An 18,286-nucleotide genomic window follows, 5' to 3' on the forward strand; every position below is an offset into this window, starting at 1 on the left:
CGGTTAGCTCTAGTTATAGTTAGTTATGGACGCTTTTGCTCGGTGCTTCCAGAACAACAATTGCTCTCGGTACTACCAGAGAACACACTCTCGGAACTACCTGACTAGTACAAAATAGTGTATTTTTTTTGCTTTCTATTTCAAAGATGTCTGGCCCTTTGTGTCCTTATACCAACAATCCTTTTGCAATCACATGATTATTTATAGAGTATGTATTTCTTTATTTATCTCTGATTACCTAGGTTGGTGTAATGGGTCATGACAACAAGAACAGTATACACCTATAACCTATTGCTCATCAAAGAAACACCTGATGGTGAGCCACGATCAAGTAAGATGGTGAGCCATGATCAAGAAAGACGAACAAATATTCTTTGTAAAATGAACAAGAAAAGCTATAAGCAACGGTCTGATCTTTTGCTTGTTTTTGTAGCCACTCCAACCTGATTTCTATGCACTGCTAGAGTGCTAGTTAACCTCATTCCTGAGCATGTGACCTTGCATTGGGACTAACCATGTTCTCTAAGTTTATCCCGATTTCACTCCTCAAGAACTTGGAGTACCACTTGGCAGAGAGCTTTGGCTGCCTTGCCAGCCCAGGATCCTGAAAGTCGATGTAGTGCAGTCCGTATCGCAAATAATTGCCCGCTAGTAGCTCGAACACATCCATGAATGACCAAACAAAGTAGCCCTTTACGTTGGCTCCGTTCCTGCGATAACGATTTTAAGTGTTCTTTTGAACCAAATTGCTGAACTTTTAGTAGTGATGTTGCTTAATTAGGATTGACATTATGGCTGAGTTGAGCCAAAATATTCATCTTCAGCGATGGAAAGTTTTTTGCTTTGTTTGAAAAAAAAGTAAAGAACAACACTCACCTGAGTGCAGCCAGCGTGCTGCCGATGTAGCCACTCAAGTACTCCACTCTGTTATGATCATTAACCGAGTCGACCAAGAGCTGTCCATAGCCTAACATATGATACAGTGGAAGAATAAGAAAGTTCATATAGGTCGGCGGAAACACCCAATAAAATTCATGTTTGACTTGACACAGAGAAACTGAAGTGATCAAGTAGCAAACTAGTCTCTCAGTTCATGAAGAATTTACTAGCATTACTCGCAAAAAAAAAATTGCTTTCATTTGTGTAGAAATAGAATTTCATTACTGAATTATATTCTAGGTACTTGTGAAGGATCATAAAGAGCATAAACTGCAATGTGCATAATCTGCGACAATATGCATGTCGACAGTGAAGAACATTGTAGGCAGAAAATTGACAGAGACTTGCCATTTTCTTGCACGTAGATAGGAATGCTCGGGTATCTGTCCGTGAGGTACTTGAGCATACACTGCAGCCCTTCCGGATCATTCGGCATGTTGATAGGGATAAACTGTACCAAGAGTCAGAAGGTAAATTTTGATTGGCTAAATTCCCCCAGGAAGAAAAAGGTAAAATCAGATAAAAAAGACTAACAAAAAATACCTGACCAGTACCACTATCATTCCTTGACTCTGAAACACAAAACAAGCAAACGATACAAGTTACACGAGATAACCGAATTTGTCATTTTTACCAGATACTTTGAACTTTGCTTACTTCTGAAGGTGGCCGACATATCGGCATTGTAGTCCCGGAGGCTGGTGTCGGCGCTGCTCTTCCTGTCGCTCACGTACACCGACGTGTAGTGGTTTATACCGACGAAATCGATGGCTCCACGGATTAGCTCCGACTGTTCTTTTGTGAATGATGGAAGCCGTGATCCAGCTTTCTTCTTCATGATCTCAGGATAGTCTCCATACACCAAGGGGTCCAAGATCCTGTACAAAAAGACGAGACCAAAACATGTCATGACAATTCACCTTCAGAAACACACGCATAATCGACCCCATTGCATTTACTAGAAATATATAGCCGTGGCGATCATCTCACCAGCCGATCATGAAGTCCAGCGATCTCTGGGTGGCGGCGATGTCGGCAGGGCTAGAGGAGAAGGGGTAGTTCCAGAAGCTGTAGACGTTCATGCCGACGACGCCCTTCTGCGTGGCCTGGTACTTTTCCTTGTAGAGCCTGACGGCGGAGGCGTGAGCGAGGATGGAGTTATGTGCCACGGTGTAGGGCTCCGCGGTGGAGTCCCCCGTCGTGCAGTTGATCCCGAAGGGCGCCGAGCAGCGGCACGGTGGGAAGGCGCCGCTGTCGTAGGCGGCGACGGAGATCACGTTGGGCTCGTCCATGGTGGTCCAGTGCTGCACCCGGTCGCCGAACTCCCGGAAGCACGTATCCGCGAACGCCGTGAAGTCATCCCTGAAACACCATTACGCACCGCAAAAGTTTCAGAATGTTCTCAGAAAATTCAGAATCTGCGCAGCCGAATCCAGTTAAGATCTTACACGACCCTGGGGCTCAGCCAGCCATGGTACTCGTCTTCCAGGATCTGAGGGAAATCGAGGTGGTACAGAGTCACATGTATCTGGATTCCTGCATAAGGTTGGACGGCATAACCATCTGAGCATGAGAAAGACTGTTCCGAATATTCTGACATGATTTTGTGCCATTAGATTTCTGAACTTGTGATGTTACACTAAAGGTTCAATTCTAATGAACCTTTGTTATATACCTCGTTTTGTTAGCTCGTTTATCAGGTTGTTGTAATACTCCAGCCCCTTGGGATTGACGGGTCCTCTTCCTCCTGTTCTCATGAAGAAAAACTCATCATTCAGGGAGGTCTTGCAAGGATGATAAGTATTCCAGAAAAGGTGCAACTTGTGTGTTCTTACTTGGAATGAGCCTAGACCAAGAAATGGAGAACCGGTAGGCCTCCAGGCCAGTCTCGCTCATCAACTCCACATCCTCCTGAAAAATGCCAATATATATATCCCACAAGTTAAGCGAAGAACTTACTGAAACTCGTAATTTTCACATTAAAATCCGGATACTATTACTACATGCATAAATGGTCAAATTAAAATTTTCTGGTGTGCACACTTTTCAGTATTTTCTGATATATGTCTGCACATGTTCTGACGGAGGATGTGTAGCCGTATGTTTCCATTTGTCAACAGGAAACGTTGAAAATGACGCCCACATGAGTTCCAACAAGAACGATAAGATACAGAAACAAGCGTAACGTATCGCTGTCGATCTGAAGGTTTCAAGAGAGATGACTCTAATTTTGTTTGTACGCTAGCTAGCCTAGTGAAGTTCTGACGGAATATTTTGCAGACCTTGTATCTGTGGTAGCCGTCTGCGGCCAAATCGCCGGTGCTCTTGTCTGGCATTTTCCCTGCAGTCACGGTCAGATCAAGAAGATAGTGTCAGTTCCGTATACTCCCAGTGCAAGTTAGTAGTTTTGTGCCGAGTGCATGACTGCGCGGGATATATGAGGACTGGAGGGTCGTGCACAACTTGGTATTTTTAGGAATTGCAGAAATCGACTTTTTTTACCGGATGGCCAACAACAACAACAACAATAAAATCTTTATTCTCAAATAGGTTAGGGTAGGCTAGAGGTGAAACCATAAGATCTCGTAACCAACTCATGGTTTTGGCACGGATAGCAAGCTTCCACGCGGCTCTTTCTATGACTAGTTCTTTGATGATACTTCAGTCCTTCAGATCTTTTTTTACGGACTCCTTCCACGTTAAGTTTGGCCTACCCGTCCTCTCTTGACATTATCAGCACTTTAGCTGTCCACTATGCACCGGAGCTTCTCGAGGCCTGCGCTGAATATGCCCAAACCATTTTAGACGATGTTGGACAAACTTTTCTGCAATCGGTGCTACCCAACTCTATCTCGTATATCATTATTCCGGACTCGGTCCTTCTTGTGTGGCCACACATCCATCTCAACATGTGCATCTCTCCACACCTAACTGTTGAACATGTCAACTTTTAATCGGCCAACACTCAGCGCCATACAACATTGCGGGTCGAACCGCCGTTCTATAGAACTTGCCTTTTAACTTTTGTGTCCCTCTCTTATCCCAAAGAATGCCAGAAGCTTGGCGCCACTTCATCCATCCGGCTTTGATCTGGTGATTCACATCTTCATCAATATCCCTATCCTTGTGCAGGATTGACCCCAAGTATCGAAACGTGTCCTTCTGAGGCACCACCTGCCTATCCAGGCTAACCTCCTCCTCCTCGTACATAGTAGTACTAAAACCGCACATCAGTAAGTGCACTAATCAAGTGTCCGTCATCTAAAAAAAATGGTGCCGATCGATCTTCCATATTAAGCTAGCTACGGAATTGAAGCTACTCCTACATATTTCCACCGTCCTCGAATAAGTGCACTACTTCTAGCTCTTGTCTTAAATCAAATATTTTTATAAATTTATAGGAAAACAATAACAACGTTTATGGTACCAATTTAGTATCACAATGATTCTACCGATTTAATCTCATATATATTGGGGTAATATCCATTTCGAGACAAAACTTTAAAGTTTATTTTGGTTAGGCCACAAAAATTATATCATTTACCGAGTTAATGATCAATTTTTTTATGAAAGTACATACTAACCTAATAAACGGTCTTAATAAACCGGTATGGAGGTAGTATCATAAAGTTGCTCATAGGTCAATGATATAAAGTTGCTCATAGATGGTGTGTAGCTTGGTATTTTTAGGAATTCCAGAAATCTGACTCTCTTTTTCCGCGGGAAGGCCATTGCCAAAAATTGAGCAAGGTCATGGACAGAGGGTTTTGGAGAACTTGCCCTGTTCTCTTCCAAATACCAACTAGTTTGACATGTGTTTCAGGTAAGTAAAGAACAAAAGGATACGATAGATGAGTAAATACGGATTGAATTTTGTATTCCTCGGTCATTTGATAAATTGTTACCATGTCATCACTCATCATGCCTCATCTGGTACGTGATCGAAACCACACGCACATAGCCATGAGCGCGGATCGGACTAACACATGTCGTTGATAAAAACTTGGTGTCAAACTATCGATTATGGAACGCGCATGCGGATTTTTTTCCCGGTTTGTAAAATGTGTAATTAACTATTTCTACTACAAAATAAATCTTAGCTCAATGATCTTTGATATTGTCAGAGAAAAAATATTGTCTTTGTCTCTTCCGGATGTTATGGCAAACAAAACACATAAACCGGAAACATACTGCGGCTGTGCCCCAATACTCCCTCCATCCCCAAGTGACTACTGACCGAGTGACCGTCATCTAAAAAAATGGTGCCGATCGATCTTCCAGATTAAGCTAGCTAGGGAATTGAAGCTACTCCTACATATTTTCTCCGTCCTCGAATAAGTGTACTACTTCTAGCTCTTGTCTTAAGTCAAATATTTTATAAATTTATAGGAAAATGATAACAGCATGTATGGTACCAATTTAGTATCACAATGATTATACTGTTTAAAGTCATATATATTGATATTCTTTACTGCCTCCATATACCCATATTGGTATTCTTTACTTCCTCCATACCCGTTTATTAGGGTAATATGCATTTTGAGACAAAACTTTAATCCTTAATTTGGTTAACAAAATATGATATATGTGCCACAAAAATTATACTACTATTGAAAACTTCTTTTAAATATGAATCCAATGATTTAGCTTTTTGTTGCATATATCCAATATACTTGTTTATTTTGTTAATCGAGTTAATGATTAAAGTTTTTCTCGAAGTGCATATTATCCGAATAAACCGATATGGATGTAGTATACTAAAGTTGCTCATAGGTGCATAATGAGATTATCATCATTACCTGCATGAGTAAAAGTGTCCCAGATGCTTGGGCTTCTTCCGTCCTCATCCGTCGCCCCTTCGTACTACAAGCACCGAACAAGAAGTGAATCCTCAAATCGACGAAAGAAGAGAAAAAACCTTAATCGGACTCCCCAAAAAGGCTTACCCGGCTGAGCGGAATAGGCAAGTAGTGTACCTGGTAGGCCGACGTGCCGGCCCCGAAGACGAAGTCCTGGGGAAAGTCCGCCCTGGTGTAGCTGAGAGCACGAGCCGTCGCCGGACCGCCGCCGCCTCGCCATGGCGCGACGGAGAGCAGCAGGACCAGCAACAGCTCCACGGCCCTCATCTCTCTCCGTCTCCCAGAAATGTGACACTCTGTCGATCCTACGGGCTATGCGGTGCTGGCCCAACGCCTTATTTATGAGTTCGTAGGTGGCGACGAACGACAGGTGATAGGCTGATAGCGACACGTTGTTGTTTTTGGTTTGGTAACCACGAAAGAGGCGGTGTTGCTCGGGGTACGCACGGCCAAAGATAGAGGTTGCATTGCACGGCCGGCTGGAGAATGAACTGGGATTCGGAAATGCCAAACAAGGGAACTCTCGGGTATGAATTATGGAGATCAACAGTGAATTCTTAGGGCATGTACAATGGAATGACGTCAATCTTCTCTTAGAGATGCTACATAGAATTTTTGCTTAGTTGAAGGAGAGAGAAATAAGAAAGAGAAGGTCGTCTTTCTTTAACTAAGAGATGATCCCTTAGAAAATAAGGGATGACTATTTTAAGCGTTGTACCATTTGTCTTCCCTTCACGAATTAATTTCATACCATAAATTAATTAATTATCATTAATTTCTGGAGATGACAAGAAGGGATAATGTGTTGTGCCACTTATATCTATTGCTTAGATACCGTCTCCACCATTGTACATGCCTTTATGGATATACTTCCTCCATTAATAGCTCTTACAATATCTTTGTTTTAATTTAAGTTAAAACTAAAATCACGACTAAACTATAGACGGGAGGGAGTACATTCCTCACTGAAATGGTACACACACATTCTCACGTTTCCTACTTGCTCGGAATTTTCCTCTCAAAAGAAAAGCATTTGTTTTTACTAATTAGATAATTTTGAATGCTCTAAAAACGGAACATTTGAAGAAATAATAATGTTTTTGGGCACATGGCGCAACACTAAAAACTTTGGATCATGAGTCCTATAAGCACACATAACACACACAAAAAAAAGGAGGATGGTCAAGTGGGTGGTCTTATTCCTCATTTTGTCGAGGGAGGACTCTCTATCCTACAGTATGCCGATGATACAATTTTCGTTTTAGAACATGATTTGCAAAAAGCGGTAAATATGAAGCTAATTATATGTTTATTTGAAGAATTATTGGGCCTCAAGATTAATTTTCACAAGAGCGAGATATTCTGTTTCAGAAAGGCTAAGGAGGAAGAGCAACAGTACAAACAAATTTTTGGATGTGATACTGGGGCTCTACCATTTAGATATTTAGGAATCCCTATTCATTTTAGGAAGCTTCAAAATTTAGATTGATACCCAGTAGAGACCCGTTTTGAAGAAAAAATAGGATACTGAAAAGAAAAATTACTATCGTATGGCGATAGATTAGTACTTATCAATTCTGTTTCTCCAATGTTCATGTTATTGTTCCTGAAAATACCCGTTGGGGTGAGAAAGCGTCTGCTGAACGTGCCTCCCGGGCCATGTTTTGGGCTGATTTTAAACTTCATGTGGTGCAGTATTTTGGTGCAATCTGGACTACCAAACAACCGTTTTTCTACCCAACGCATGCCAGAAATGGGTTCACGAGCAACCAATCAAGCCCTAAGATTTAACTTAGCTTGCTGGAACAGCTCACGTGGAAAGCTGCCTCTTTTGGCATCTACATACCACAAATTCACATTAGCAGTTGAACTCCGAGAATAATTAGCACCTTTCGTGTCGTTGTCCTCATATCTCGATATGTTAACGTTGAGGGTGCCGAGGATTCGTGAAGCCGGGAGAGATTTGTTGGATCCTGACGGAAGCCGGCGGGCTGACGGAGACCGAGTGGTGGCTAGCTGACCGCTGCTGACAGAGTTGCCACGCACTCGCTGCTGTCATCGCGCGAAACGGGACGAAACTGCCAAGCCATCGCTGGTCGCTCTCCGAGCCTCCGACGCCCACGGCAGCGGCCGGTTTAACTTCAACAGCCTTGTCCTAGGTAGCTTGCTAGGTTTGTCTGATCTCCTCGGATTGTGCGAGAGGAAGAAGGTCCCAGCACGCACGCACCGAGGTTCTGGTCTTCTGGAAGACCTGGTGGTACCTGAGGAGGTGGATACCCGAACAGGTCGACGGCAGCAACCGAGGGAGGCGACGACTGACGCAGGTGTATGCAAACGAAACAAGAACGGGAGAGGAGATAACTGAAGCGCTCAAAAAGTCGAAACGAACTCGATTGCTCCATCTCACTCACTCCCGATATGGCGATATCATGTGTTCCACTACGGATCTTCCAGGGCTGACCGGCGCAGAAACACCAGCCGCAAACCGACCTTTCGGCGGCGGATTAACCAGAGATGTAGCCTACACACGTACGTAAACCAGTTCTCCACGGCTGCGCTTTGTTCGCTTATAGGGACGGTTTGGTTTGGAATGCGGTCGCAAGAGTGCTCTGTTTTTGTTTGCGCTCTGCCTCTGTATCCTTTTCGAGATTGCTGCCATGTTTTCGAGACTGCATATTTTTGTACACTGCTCGATGGCTAGACCTGGGGGCTGTACAATGTGCTTTTGATATCAAGACTGATTTTAAATCAGTTTCTGATGTTATTGGTTGGGTGTTTATGTTTCCACCTAGTGTTAGAAGTTTAGTGGCAATCAGTGTAATGTGGGCTTTATGAAAAACTAGAAATGCTGCCTGTTTTAATAATATCTTTCCGTATGATCCGACTAGTGTAATTGCTCAAACGGCTCATTAGATGGATTCATGGGCTATTCTTCAGATCAAAGATCGACGAGGCTTGCAACGCAGAGGAGTAAGAACGCTGCTGCGTGTGGCAGCTGAAATCTTCAGTAAGAAGAAGGGATGGGCGCCGATGGTGCTCAGACTCTCCAGGTGAAGTGTGCAGGAAGAAAAAGAAGTAGTAGAAGAAGAAAAATACAAGAAGAGTATCAGTAGGGGGAGGACCTTGAGGAAGAGCATGATGGTGGACACAATTTTGTTTTTAGTTGTCTTTATATTGAGGTGGAAGTTTTAATTTTCTATATGTTGCCTGGAGGTGAAAGATCTAGTTGTGAGCTGTAGAGGTTTTAATTTTCTACATGTTGCCTGGAGGTGAAAGATCTAGTTGTGAGCTGTAGAGGTTTTAATTTTCTGTATGTTGCCTGGAGGTGAAAGATCTAGTTGTGAGCTGGAGCGGTTGTTCAAAAAGTTGAGTAGCGTTCTTAAGTGTGCGGATTGGAGGAACTGTAAAGCTTCAAACAGATGATGAATCTGGTTTCATTTCCAGCAATGAAATCGGGGGCTATGCTCCTTAATTTGAAAAAATGTTTTCGTTGAGCTGCTGCTGAAACTTTTAGGACCTACTGTAGCCTGCTGGGTGTGGCGTTGCCTCGCTATTTTGTTTGCAATTTAGGCAGGATCTTGTAAATTTGATTTCTCTCTTTTATAAAATTATGGTACTGGGTATGTCCTTAACATACCCCTCCTTCCTTTGTATCTAGCCTTTCTTTCCATCTAATCCCTCCGGCGCATTAAACTTGTCTAACATTAGTCAAAATTTAGATGTATCTAGATGTAATTTAGTGTCTAGATACATCTAGATTTAGACAAATCTTAGATAACATTTATAGGACGGAGGGAGTAATATGAATAGGCAAAGCTCCTGCTAGGTTTACCATAAAAATTGGTATACATTCCCGTAGTCTTGAAAAAAAATACATTCAGGACCTGAACGGGCAGCCAAACTGAACAAGAACGCAGGCAGGTGAAGCCGCAGAGAATACTTTTTATCTTCCCTCCAATACATCAAGGCAATTCAACCGACATTGATCTGTCCATCAACATTGCAGTAATACCCACAGTGGAAGAGAAATGTCGTTATTTCTGGCTCGGACTACGGCGGCCTTACACCGGTCTGAACATTTCATATAACCACCAAACAACCAGAGTTACAACGGATCATTACAAGTTTTCAGAGGAAGGAGAGGAGAGTGGGCAGAGACCTCAAGGCGGGTCAAAACTATTACACCAAAAAATAAGGTTACCCCAAAGCCTAATGTCCTCGAGGCATCTGCGACCAACAACGGTGAACTTTTCATCCAAACCATTGAAAATGATGGCATTTCATCTCTTCCAAACATTCCAGGCGATGGTGGTGCAGATGGTAGTAGCCTTAAAGTTGCAGCACCTAGACTCCAAGAGCGCAGACAAGACTCCAGAAGCTTGGCACGTCCTCGGAGAGGAGGAAGAACGCCCAGACTTCCCTAGCACCGAGGCAGAAGGAGCTGATCAGTGTCTTTGTCTTGAGAGCAGGAAGGGCACTTGGTGAGGCGGGCGAGCAAGCAGAAAATTTTACACTGGAGAGGGGCTGCGCTCCTCTAAACATGGGACATCTGTTCATCGAGCTGCAGGTGCCTAAAAGAATTGGCAAAGAAATCTTTGTTTGAAAGCGTTTTGCAAGGAATGTCGTTCTTGCATTCTTTAACTTCAAATCGACCTACCGTGAAAGAGCTGGTGCTCAAATGCCTTGTCTGAAACTAAGCAACGCCTTACATGATTTAAAGAGAGCTGGAAGCGCATGGCAGCAGGGGTGCTCTCGCATTCCTCATCACAATGGTAGTTGAAAATGACATACCGTGAAACAGTTTGCGCAGTCTGAAACTAAGCAACGTAGCAAGAACTTCTTACCAGAAGTTACAATGTATTAACTCGGTTCGACTCTTCCAGGAAAAGACCACAATGGAACAACAACAGTTGAAACGGAAACAGACCTTACTAAGTTACAAGCACTTCGTGGCTGAAAGCCATGGCGCCATTACCCACCTCCCTCTACTGGCATCGCTTTCAACAGGTAGAAAGAAAGAAAGGAAAAAAAAACCACACAGTTGCCGTCATCATCATCTAATTAAAGCGAAGATACGAAGCCAGAGGATAAGGTGTGCTCTTCCTGAGATGGTATGCACCTAAAGTTTCCTCTTTTTCCGAGTCCGAGCGCTCCTCCATGAGCTGAGCGCGGATGATGATGAGCCACCGTACCTTTGCATTTTTGGCTTCCTCCCTTTTCGCTTGCCTGTGTAGCAGGGCTTCAGAATCCCCTGAAGACCGAAGCTGGTTGTACCTTCTTCCTTGACGATGGCTGCTGTGGGGGCGGCGACACTCTCATCCTCGGAATACGCAACAGCTTCTCTCTTGACACATACCGGTTCTCTCTTGACTGATACCCGTAGTCGCTGGGACGGATGGCTGATTACCTCAAAGTTTTGGTATGCTTCCTCTGCTGGTTGGTTGTTGATCAATACGTCTTCAGAACTCTGTAAGCAAAAAGCAAGAAGAAATAGCAAGAATGTTGATTTTCCTTCAAATACTCAGCTATGGTGTGAAATAAACCAGATGTACAGTAGCTTACCTGGTGCAGTTCACCAATTTTATCTGGATCTTCAGCTGACAATAGATTCATGGTGCTCTCAAAAATATCCATATTGTTAGCTTCTCCATAGCTTGAGACAGCACTATCGGGCATGTCTGTATCATCCATATCACAATCCGACGGGTCCTGATGTGATATTTCACGCATTTCAACTTTGCCTTTTCCTTGTGAGCAATTTGAGCTCTGTGCGCCGTTGACCCGTGTGTTGACTTTAAGGACAAGCCCGGTGCTCTTCTTGGCCATTTCTTTCTTGAGAATTGATCTCAGACTAGAGACTCTGTCTTGAACAGATTGAATGCTTAAAAGAATCTGCTCGACAGTAGCATCATCTCCGTTACCAAGTAGCCAGTCAGCATCGTTGTTTCCTTTTGTGCTGTCATCTGCTGAAAGGCCAGAAAAACTATTGTGAATTCATCTGTACATATAAAACGAAAGCAAACATTTTTCAAAAATATAAATAGAACATTGATCACAATATGTATGCCTTTTGGAAAACTGAGCTCAACATACAATCATAAGAATAACTTTTACTAATCAAGTCATGGTATCTAGTGTGCTATTATTTATGGAAGCGGGAAATGAGTTTCTTCCTTGATAAAAGATGCAGCAAACAGTGTTTTTGTGCCCTGTGACTAATGCGACACTATTCATTTTCTGACCATAAGTACTACGAAAGGAATTCAGAAACTATTAAAAAAGGGAGTGAATACATAACAATACAATACAATGACTACCACTATACATGTTTGAGATATCATATTTGTTTGCCGTCATGAAATAATTGGTAGTGTTACCTAAGTTTCCATCGACGTCAACAGAATGGCCATCCCCTTCTGTTTTCTCCTTTTCTTTTTCTGCAGAATGATTGTAATGAGAGCTCTTACTAGGGACGTCTGGAATACAATGTGTAAAGTAGAACACAATGTTTACCATAATAAGATAAAATGGTGTGGGTCGAGATGTATGAGGCAGCATTATTGTTTTCCTCGTTTCTGTTTCTCCTCTTCCTCTTCATAGTCTTCCTGCAGCAATGAGAAGAGAAGGGCACCGATCTCGATGAAGAACAGTCCAACTCAATCATTTTTGTTTGTAACTCTTTCTCATGTTTAAGTACTGCAAGCTCCCTGTCATATCTGGATACTTGAGATTGCAAATCCTTCATCCGCAGCTCTAACCATTGACATCGCCACATCAATGGGCTGATATAGTTTCTCCAATGATCAGTTACCTTTTTCTTCCTGTAATGGATGATAGGTTATGTTAAATACTCAAATGAGCTTTGTGCCAACACAAATAGTACGACGCTGACATAACACCACAGGTAAGAATCCAAGAAACCAGGCACTACTACAAATTTAGATACATACACAAACTGAATGACATACCCTGCATCAAAAGTAACAGGTGTGTCATTCTGCCATGTCTTGAGATCTGTTTTTTTATGTTTATAGCTATTTCTGGATATATTTTTTTAGCGTTGTCAAACCTGCAAGGATCTTAGGTTGATGGAGAAAGGTTTGAGAAAGGCATCAACTTTAATAATTCCACTAGAGCAAGAATGCCCATAAGTTGGACAGAAGAGTGAACATTTCCCTTGCAATATTAATAATTCCATTTTCCGGAAGAAAGTACACCAGAAACCCTAGACATGTTTCTTTATCAGTAATTTTTTTCAAACATGATAGGTATTAAATATAGAGCAACTGAGTGACACCTGGCCCGTTTAGCAGTCTGGCCCATGTGGCCCATACGAAGTTGTGGTCTTGTGACATGGCATAGCACCCAAATGGGCCACAATTGAAATCTAAGGCGATTAGTATATAATGCTAGTTTGCTCTAAATGTAAAAGTATCACCTCCGGATTAACCATTTTTACATCAAGGGGAGATGAAGTGTAAGAAGGGTGCTATGTGTGCATGGACCTATCCCTTGTGGAGGGTTGGCAGATCATTAAGTGGATTTTAACATACTAGGGTACAGATGCTCCAACCATGAAGGATGAAGTCTAGAAACTGGAAAAAAGGAGTTCAATGATGGAAATATGTAGTCTTTAGATAGAAAATCAAGCTCATGTATTAATAGCAGCAAATATATTTACATGCAGCAGCATGCAGACTTCCACTGCAAATAAATCTAAACTAATCCGTAGATCACATGTGAACTGCAAGTTCCTCAGGCCATGCACTTCCAATCTGTTCTGGTTTCTGAAAACTCGCACAAGACCTAGCCTCTGCCTACGCATGAAGTAGTTTACTGTTTTCAGCTACCTCTATCTAATTACTATGCATTTATTCGTAGTTTTTTTTAAGTTTTTCACTGGCTCAGGCATTATGAAACTTTATAAATTGTACAGACCAATAATTTATTGGCCTATTATGTACAACAAATTCATGTCTCACGTTACCCATTAAAGATGATTTTTTAATTCTTCGCCTAATCTTCAGAGGGAAAAAGATTGTACAGGTAAAGAGTGATTACTACTAAAAGTTAGAGTATAACTGAGTGCTTTTAGCATGAGGAAATCAGTTGATTGCGCGAGGAAACTGGTATGTGCGTAACTGTGCTTTTGCCAAAATTTTCAGTCTGTTCTAGTCTAAGACAAGATGACCGGCCGCTCAAAGATGAATTGAAATTCATATGAAGGCAGAAAAACAAGGCTGGGAAGTAGCAGGTTACCCAAAGAACTTACTTCAATAATCTATCCAAATTCTCAGCGGCAGCTGCATCCAAGAGTGAAGCAGCATCACCATTATGAGGATAGCGGCAGAATGGTGAGTCTACTTCAATGTCACTAATCTCTGAAGGCTTTGCGTCATCCTCAGATCCAGATAGTGTGTCCCCAAAGGAACTTGAACACTCTGTGGCATCGGGGTCTTCAGTTTTTGCTAATTCGCTGCAAGTGCTACCCCCATCTGGGCCAATAATGTCAACATTCCAATCTACTACTCCATTAGCATTCTCCATTTTATGGTTGACTTTAGCTTCTTATATTCTGCTCAATTGAAGAAAACAGAACCTGTTTCAGCAAAAACTCACAATAATATTCAGACACAAATAGTAACGGCATGGGGGAAAACAAAAAAGCTGAGTACACATGGGGTGAAATCAACCATGGTTATATATAACATAAGGTAGTAGCAACAAATTCATGATAATGATAAGGACTAAGGGCCCAAATAGTGTACATGTCCTCACTAGTTGCTAAACCAGATCCATAGGATAGGAGTGTATTCCAAAGATGGCCAAAATGCCTAAGTGTAGAAAAATATGATCTACCAAAATAGTTCCATATCACGACCAAAAGCATCCTCAAACTGTAGTTGAAATCTACACAAAGTAAGCACTATCACTAAGAAATTTATTCACAATGTGATGACCAATTATCGATGTGTGAACTGACGTAAAGAAAGAAACAATATGAAATGGGATTTATGTTCAGCCCAAGACTACTGCCAAGGATGCACCGAATAGTATGTCGGCAAATAACAGATATAGGAATATATTCTAAGGCAGGTGGCAGTATGCTTGGTGGGCAAAGACAAAGATTCCTTAAAAGGAACCACAAAGGGTGTTGGGACCATTATACACCACCATTAGAGTAAAGAACTGAGGATATCGTAACCATCGCCGTCATATGAGTTACATCTATGAGATCCATTTACTTCATTCTGGATGCAGCGAACGCTCATGCCACATTCTCACGGTATGGGATGGTGCGCACAAGAAAGTGCATCAGTCTATCCGAGCATAGCACAGAAACCACAAGGATAGATGAGTACTTGCATGTCGGGGATAACACTACCGATTCACGGCCTCATAGAACTATTTGTCAATGTTTAGCTCGGATGTGGGGATTGACGCCATGTGCAACTTGATAGACATCAGGCAAGTGTAGATTACACCTTGCATTCGCAGACAGCACGACTAATTCGTAAACTAGAACGTAGGGAATCAACACGTGGATGAACTAACCGACGGACGCGTCCGGCGAGAAAGAAATGCGGCAGAGTCTAACCGCGCGCGCCGGCAGAGGGCAGCACGTCGGGCGGCGGCGCGGTCAGGTGCGCCACGAAGGCGTCAGCAGCCGCGCGGACGGCTGGAGGCGGAGTGTAGCAGGAGAAATGGCGGCGTCCGCAACCGGAGGCAGAGTGGCAGAGCAGCCTGAGGAGCACGCGTTCGGCGCTCACCAGGCTGCAGCGGCGCCGATCTCTTCGCTGGAGGACCGTCGCGTGCCCCGGCGACCCGACCTCCGGCTCTCGCTCGCACCGATCACGCGAAGCAAAGCGGCGGCGGGACTGGCGGCGGCCGCCGCAGCTCAGCTGTCGAAGGAGAGCAGCTCGCGGGAGAAAACAAAAGAGGGAAGGAATAAAAAACGGACGGGGTAGAGACGGGTGACCAGAGAGGTAGAGCGGATATACAACCCTAATGGGCCTTGTTGGGCTTTATAATGCTCGTCCTGCTTCTAACCAGAACACTGCTCCTTTTCAAAAACGAAAAAAAAAACAGAGTACTGAGTTTTCTCTACAAAACCAGAACTACTGTGCCGTGCAACAAAAGAAAACAAGGAGATGTAACAAAAAAGCAGAAAAAAACAGGCTCTCCAGTTTCAGTGTTCCTGCCATATAATTTTTTTTTGTAAGTTATAAACTTTTTTAAAAATAATTCTGGAAATTGTCAATAAATACATCTCACAATCTTGGAAAATCTCAACCCAAACTTCTTTTTTATTTTGGGCTGGATAAAAAACAAAATCTAATATGTTTTAGAGATTTGAAAATGTACTACTCAGATCTACACTTTTGTATCGAGAAACTCTAGCTAGCACTCAGGAGGTCAGCACAGTGACATTGCCGACAAGGACCTTATGGACGTACATGATGCTTTCTTCAGGGTGCCTGTTTTTCTGATTTCCACCTACCATGTACCATATGTCCATCTCTGCACTTCATACATATAGGTTGTTCACGATTATAAAATAATACGTATAGATACATGCGAATCTAGACAAATCTGAGTCACTTATTATGTGACGGAGGGGTTATGTCGGTATGTGTGATGGCCATCGGTGTTAGAGAGGACGCGTGTGTAATGTAATTGTTCAAAATGGAATCAGTGAACACCTAATGCAATGTAGGCGGCAATTCGATCTACGATGCATATGACGGCGGGGTGGTGGTGGCCGGAGTTGAGGAGGAAGCTCGCCCAAATTAGGTGCATGAACCACGCGCTCGTAAGGGAGGCGATGAGCAGGGAAGCTGCTTGTTGAGCATCGGCGGGAGGCGCTGAGCCAAAGGCGGTCGTAGGAAAGGTAGGAGGGCGGTGAAGCTTACCCGCACCACCATGTCTTACTAGGGTCTTGGAGCTGGGGCCTCGCTAACTTTGGTCTCAAACGCGAGGTTGTCGGCACGAAGGAGCCTACCGGTTCAATTCCGCGACTATCTTAGCCCTGAGGTTCCGAATTTGGAAGGGCCACCAGTCAAAATAAAAGGCACTCTCAATGATCGGAGGGGAAATGCTAAGAGCATCTCCAGTCGCGTCCCCCAAAGGGATCTGGGGGACGCCGGCCAAAAAAACATCCCAGTCGCATGCCCCAAAGGCCGCTTCGCTCCGGACGTGCTCCAAATATTGTCCGACGTCGCTAGCCCATCCCCTGTGTATAGAGGCTTCATCAAGGACGCCGAACACAACTTTTACACTTGCTTTTTGTTTGGAGGTCGCGTTTGGGGGATGTGGCTAGGAAAGGGACCTCCTCCAAACGGAAATTTGGTCTGAACGTCCCCCAAACGACCAATCCGGTGCTATTGCCGGACGTCGTTTGGGGGATGCGACGGGAGATGCTCTAAGACCAGCCAATAGCAAAATTCGGGATATTCACTCACATACTTTAGAATTCTCAAAAGTTCTAACAACTTATGATTGGAATTTATGTAAAAATTAAATCATGAAACATTTAGATACCCCAAATAATAATCTTACAAGTAATCACTAGAAAAAATGCTTCCACTACAAAAAAACGAAGAAATAGCTATCGATCAAAGACACAGAGCAAGAAATCTACCCAAACAATCAAGAAAATTAGCTCCCCAGTCGGCAACTGACAAATTCCACTGTGTTGAAATCGCCACCGTTGTTAAAGCCGGCAGTAGCAGTACAATCGCTAGCCGAAGAATCTCTGGTGCACTTCAAGCAGAACAAAAATCACTACTACATTCGATATGTGACATCGATAAAAAAACAGGCAGACACTGATCAAAACGCCGGAAGAATTGAAATGTCTAAGCGGTTTTTGCTAAAATACAAAAATAACCGAACCAGCATAAGTTAACAATCATGTTCTTGGCAAATGTATATATCGGAAAGCCTATCTCTACCATACGACATGTAGCGAGCACCAAACTGGCCGGGGACATCTCCATGGGAGCACCGCCGGAAGCTTGCCATCCGAGCAGCCGACCACGGCGGCGAGCGACACGGACGGCCAGCGTCAAGGAACTGGGCTTTCATAGCGGAGCCGCAGCAATATATTCGGCACTGGAAACTATCGGACAGGACAGCAGCAAGCTAGCTAGCTAGCTTAGCTCCTGAGTCGTTTGTTGCCGAACATGGATATACAACCAGAACAAAACCTGAATTCACAGCGTGAAAGCGGTCTCCCGTAGCTCGGATCCTAAGTTAGCATCAGACATCAAACAGGAGTGGCGCGACGCCGCCGGCGCCACGGACGCGCGCCGGCCGAGCTGGGATCGGCGCGCGCGCGCGTGCGGTAGCTAGCAACGTGGATGGGGAGGCGCGAGAGAGACAGACAAGTTACCGCGAAGGAGGGAGGAACTGGGGAGGAGGAAGGCACCTGAACAGAAGCGGCGGCGGTGGAGGAGGAGGCGGCGGCGGCGGTGAGCGTGAGCTGA

General features: G+C 43.7%; 2 protein-coding genes across 3 annotated transcripts; both read right to left on the reverse strand.

Moving 5' to 3' along the window:
- Positions 1-224: 224 nt before the first annotated feature.
- On the reverse strand, positions 225-5,997 carry LOC124648899 (beta-glucosidase 22-like). Its single transcript, XM_047188583.1, has 12 exons — positions 5,916-5,997; positions 5,739-5,802; positions 3,222-3,280; positions 2,775-2,850; positions 2,615-2,686; positions 2,388-2,532; positions 1,930-2,301; positions 1,597-1,817; positions 1,483-1,511; positions 1,288-1,390; positions 877-967; positions 225-710 (listed from the first exon to the last, which is right to left on the reverse strand). The coding sequence occupies exons 3-12, from the start codon at positions 3,273-3,275 to the stop codon at positions 479-481; spliced, it is 1,395 nt and encodes a 464-aa protein (XP_047044539.1). The 5' UTR covers positions 3,276-3,280; positions 5,739-5,802; positions 5,916-5,997; the 3' UTR covers positions 225-478.
- A 4,619-nt stretch (positions 5,998-10,616) lies between these two features.
- Positions 10,617-18,263, reverse strand: LOC124648900. Of its 2 annotated transcripts, none has more exons than XM_047188585.1 (6): positions 18,229-18,263; positions 14,071-14,373; positions 12,312-12,619; positions 12,176-12,235; positions 11,361-11,761; positions 10,617-11,265 (listed from the first exon to the last, which is right to left on the reverse strand). In XM_047188585.1, exons 2-6 carry the CDS (start codon positions 14,343-14,345, stop codon positions 10,918-10,920), a joined length of 1,392 nt encoding a protein of 463 aa, XP_047044541.1. In that variant the 5' UTR covers positions 14,346-14,373; positions 18,229-18,263; the 3' UTR covers positions 10,617-10,917. The 2 variants fall into 2 exon arrangements, with proteins under 2 accessions (XP_047044541.1, XP_047044540.1); XM_047188584.1 differs by having other exon boundaries at positions 11,361-11,764.
- Positions 18,264-18,286: the final 23 nt, after the last annotated feature.

Source organism: Lolium rigidum, chromosome 4 (assembly GCF_022539505.1).
Source record: "Lolium rigidum isolate FL_2022 chromosome 4, APGP_CSIRO_Lrig_0.1, whole genome shotgun sequence".
NCBI lineage: Eukaryota > Viridiplantae > Streptophyta > Magnoliopsida > Poales > Poaceae > Lolium > Lolium rigidum.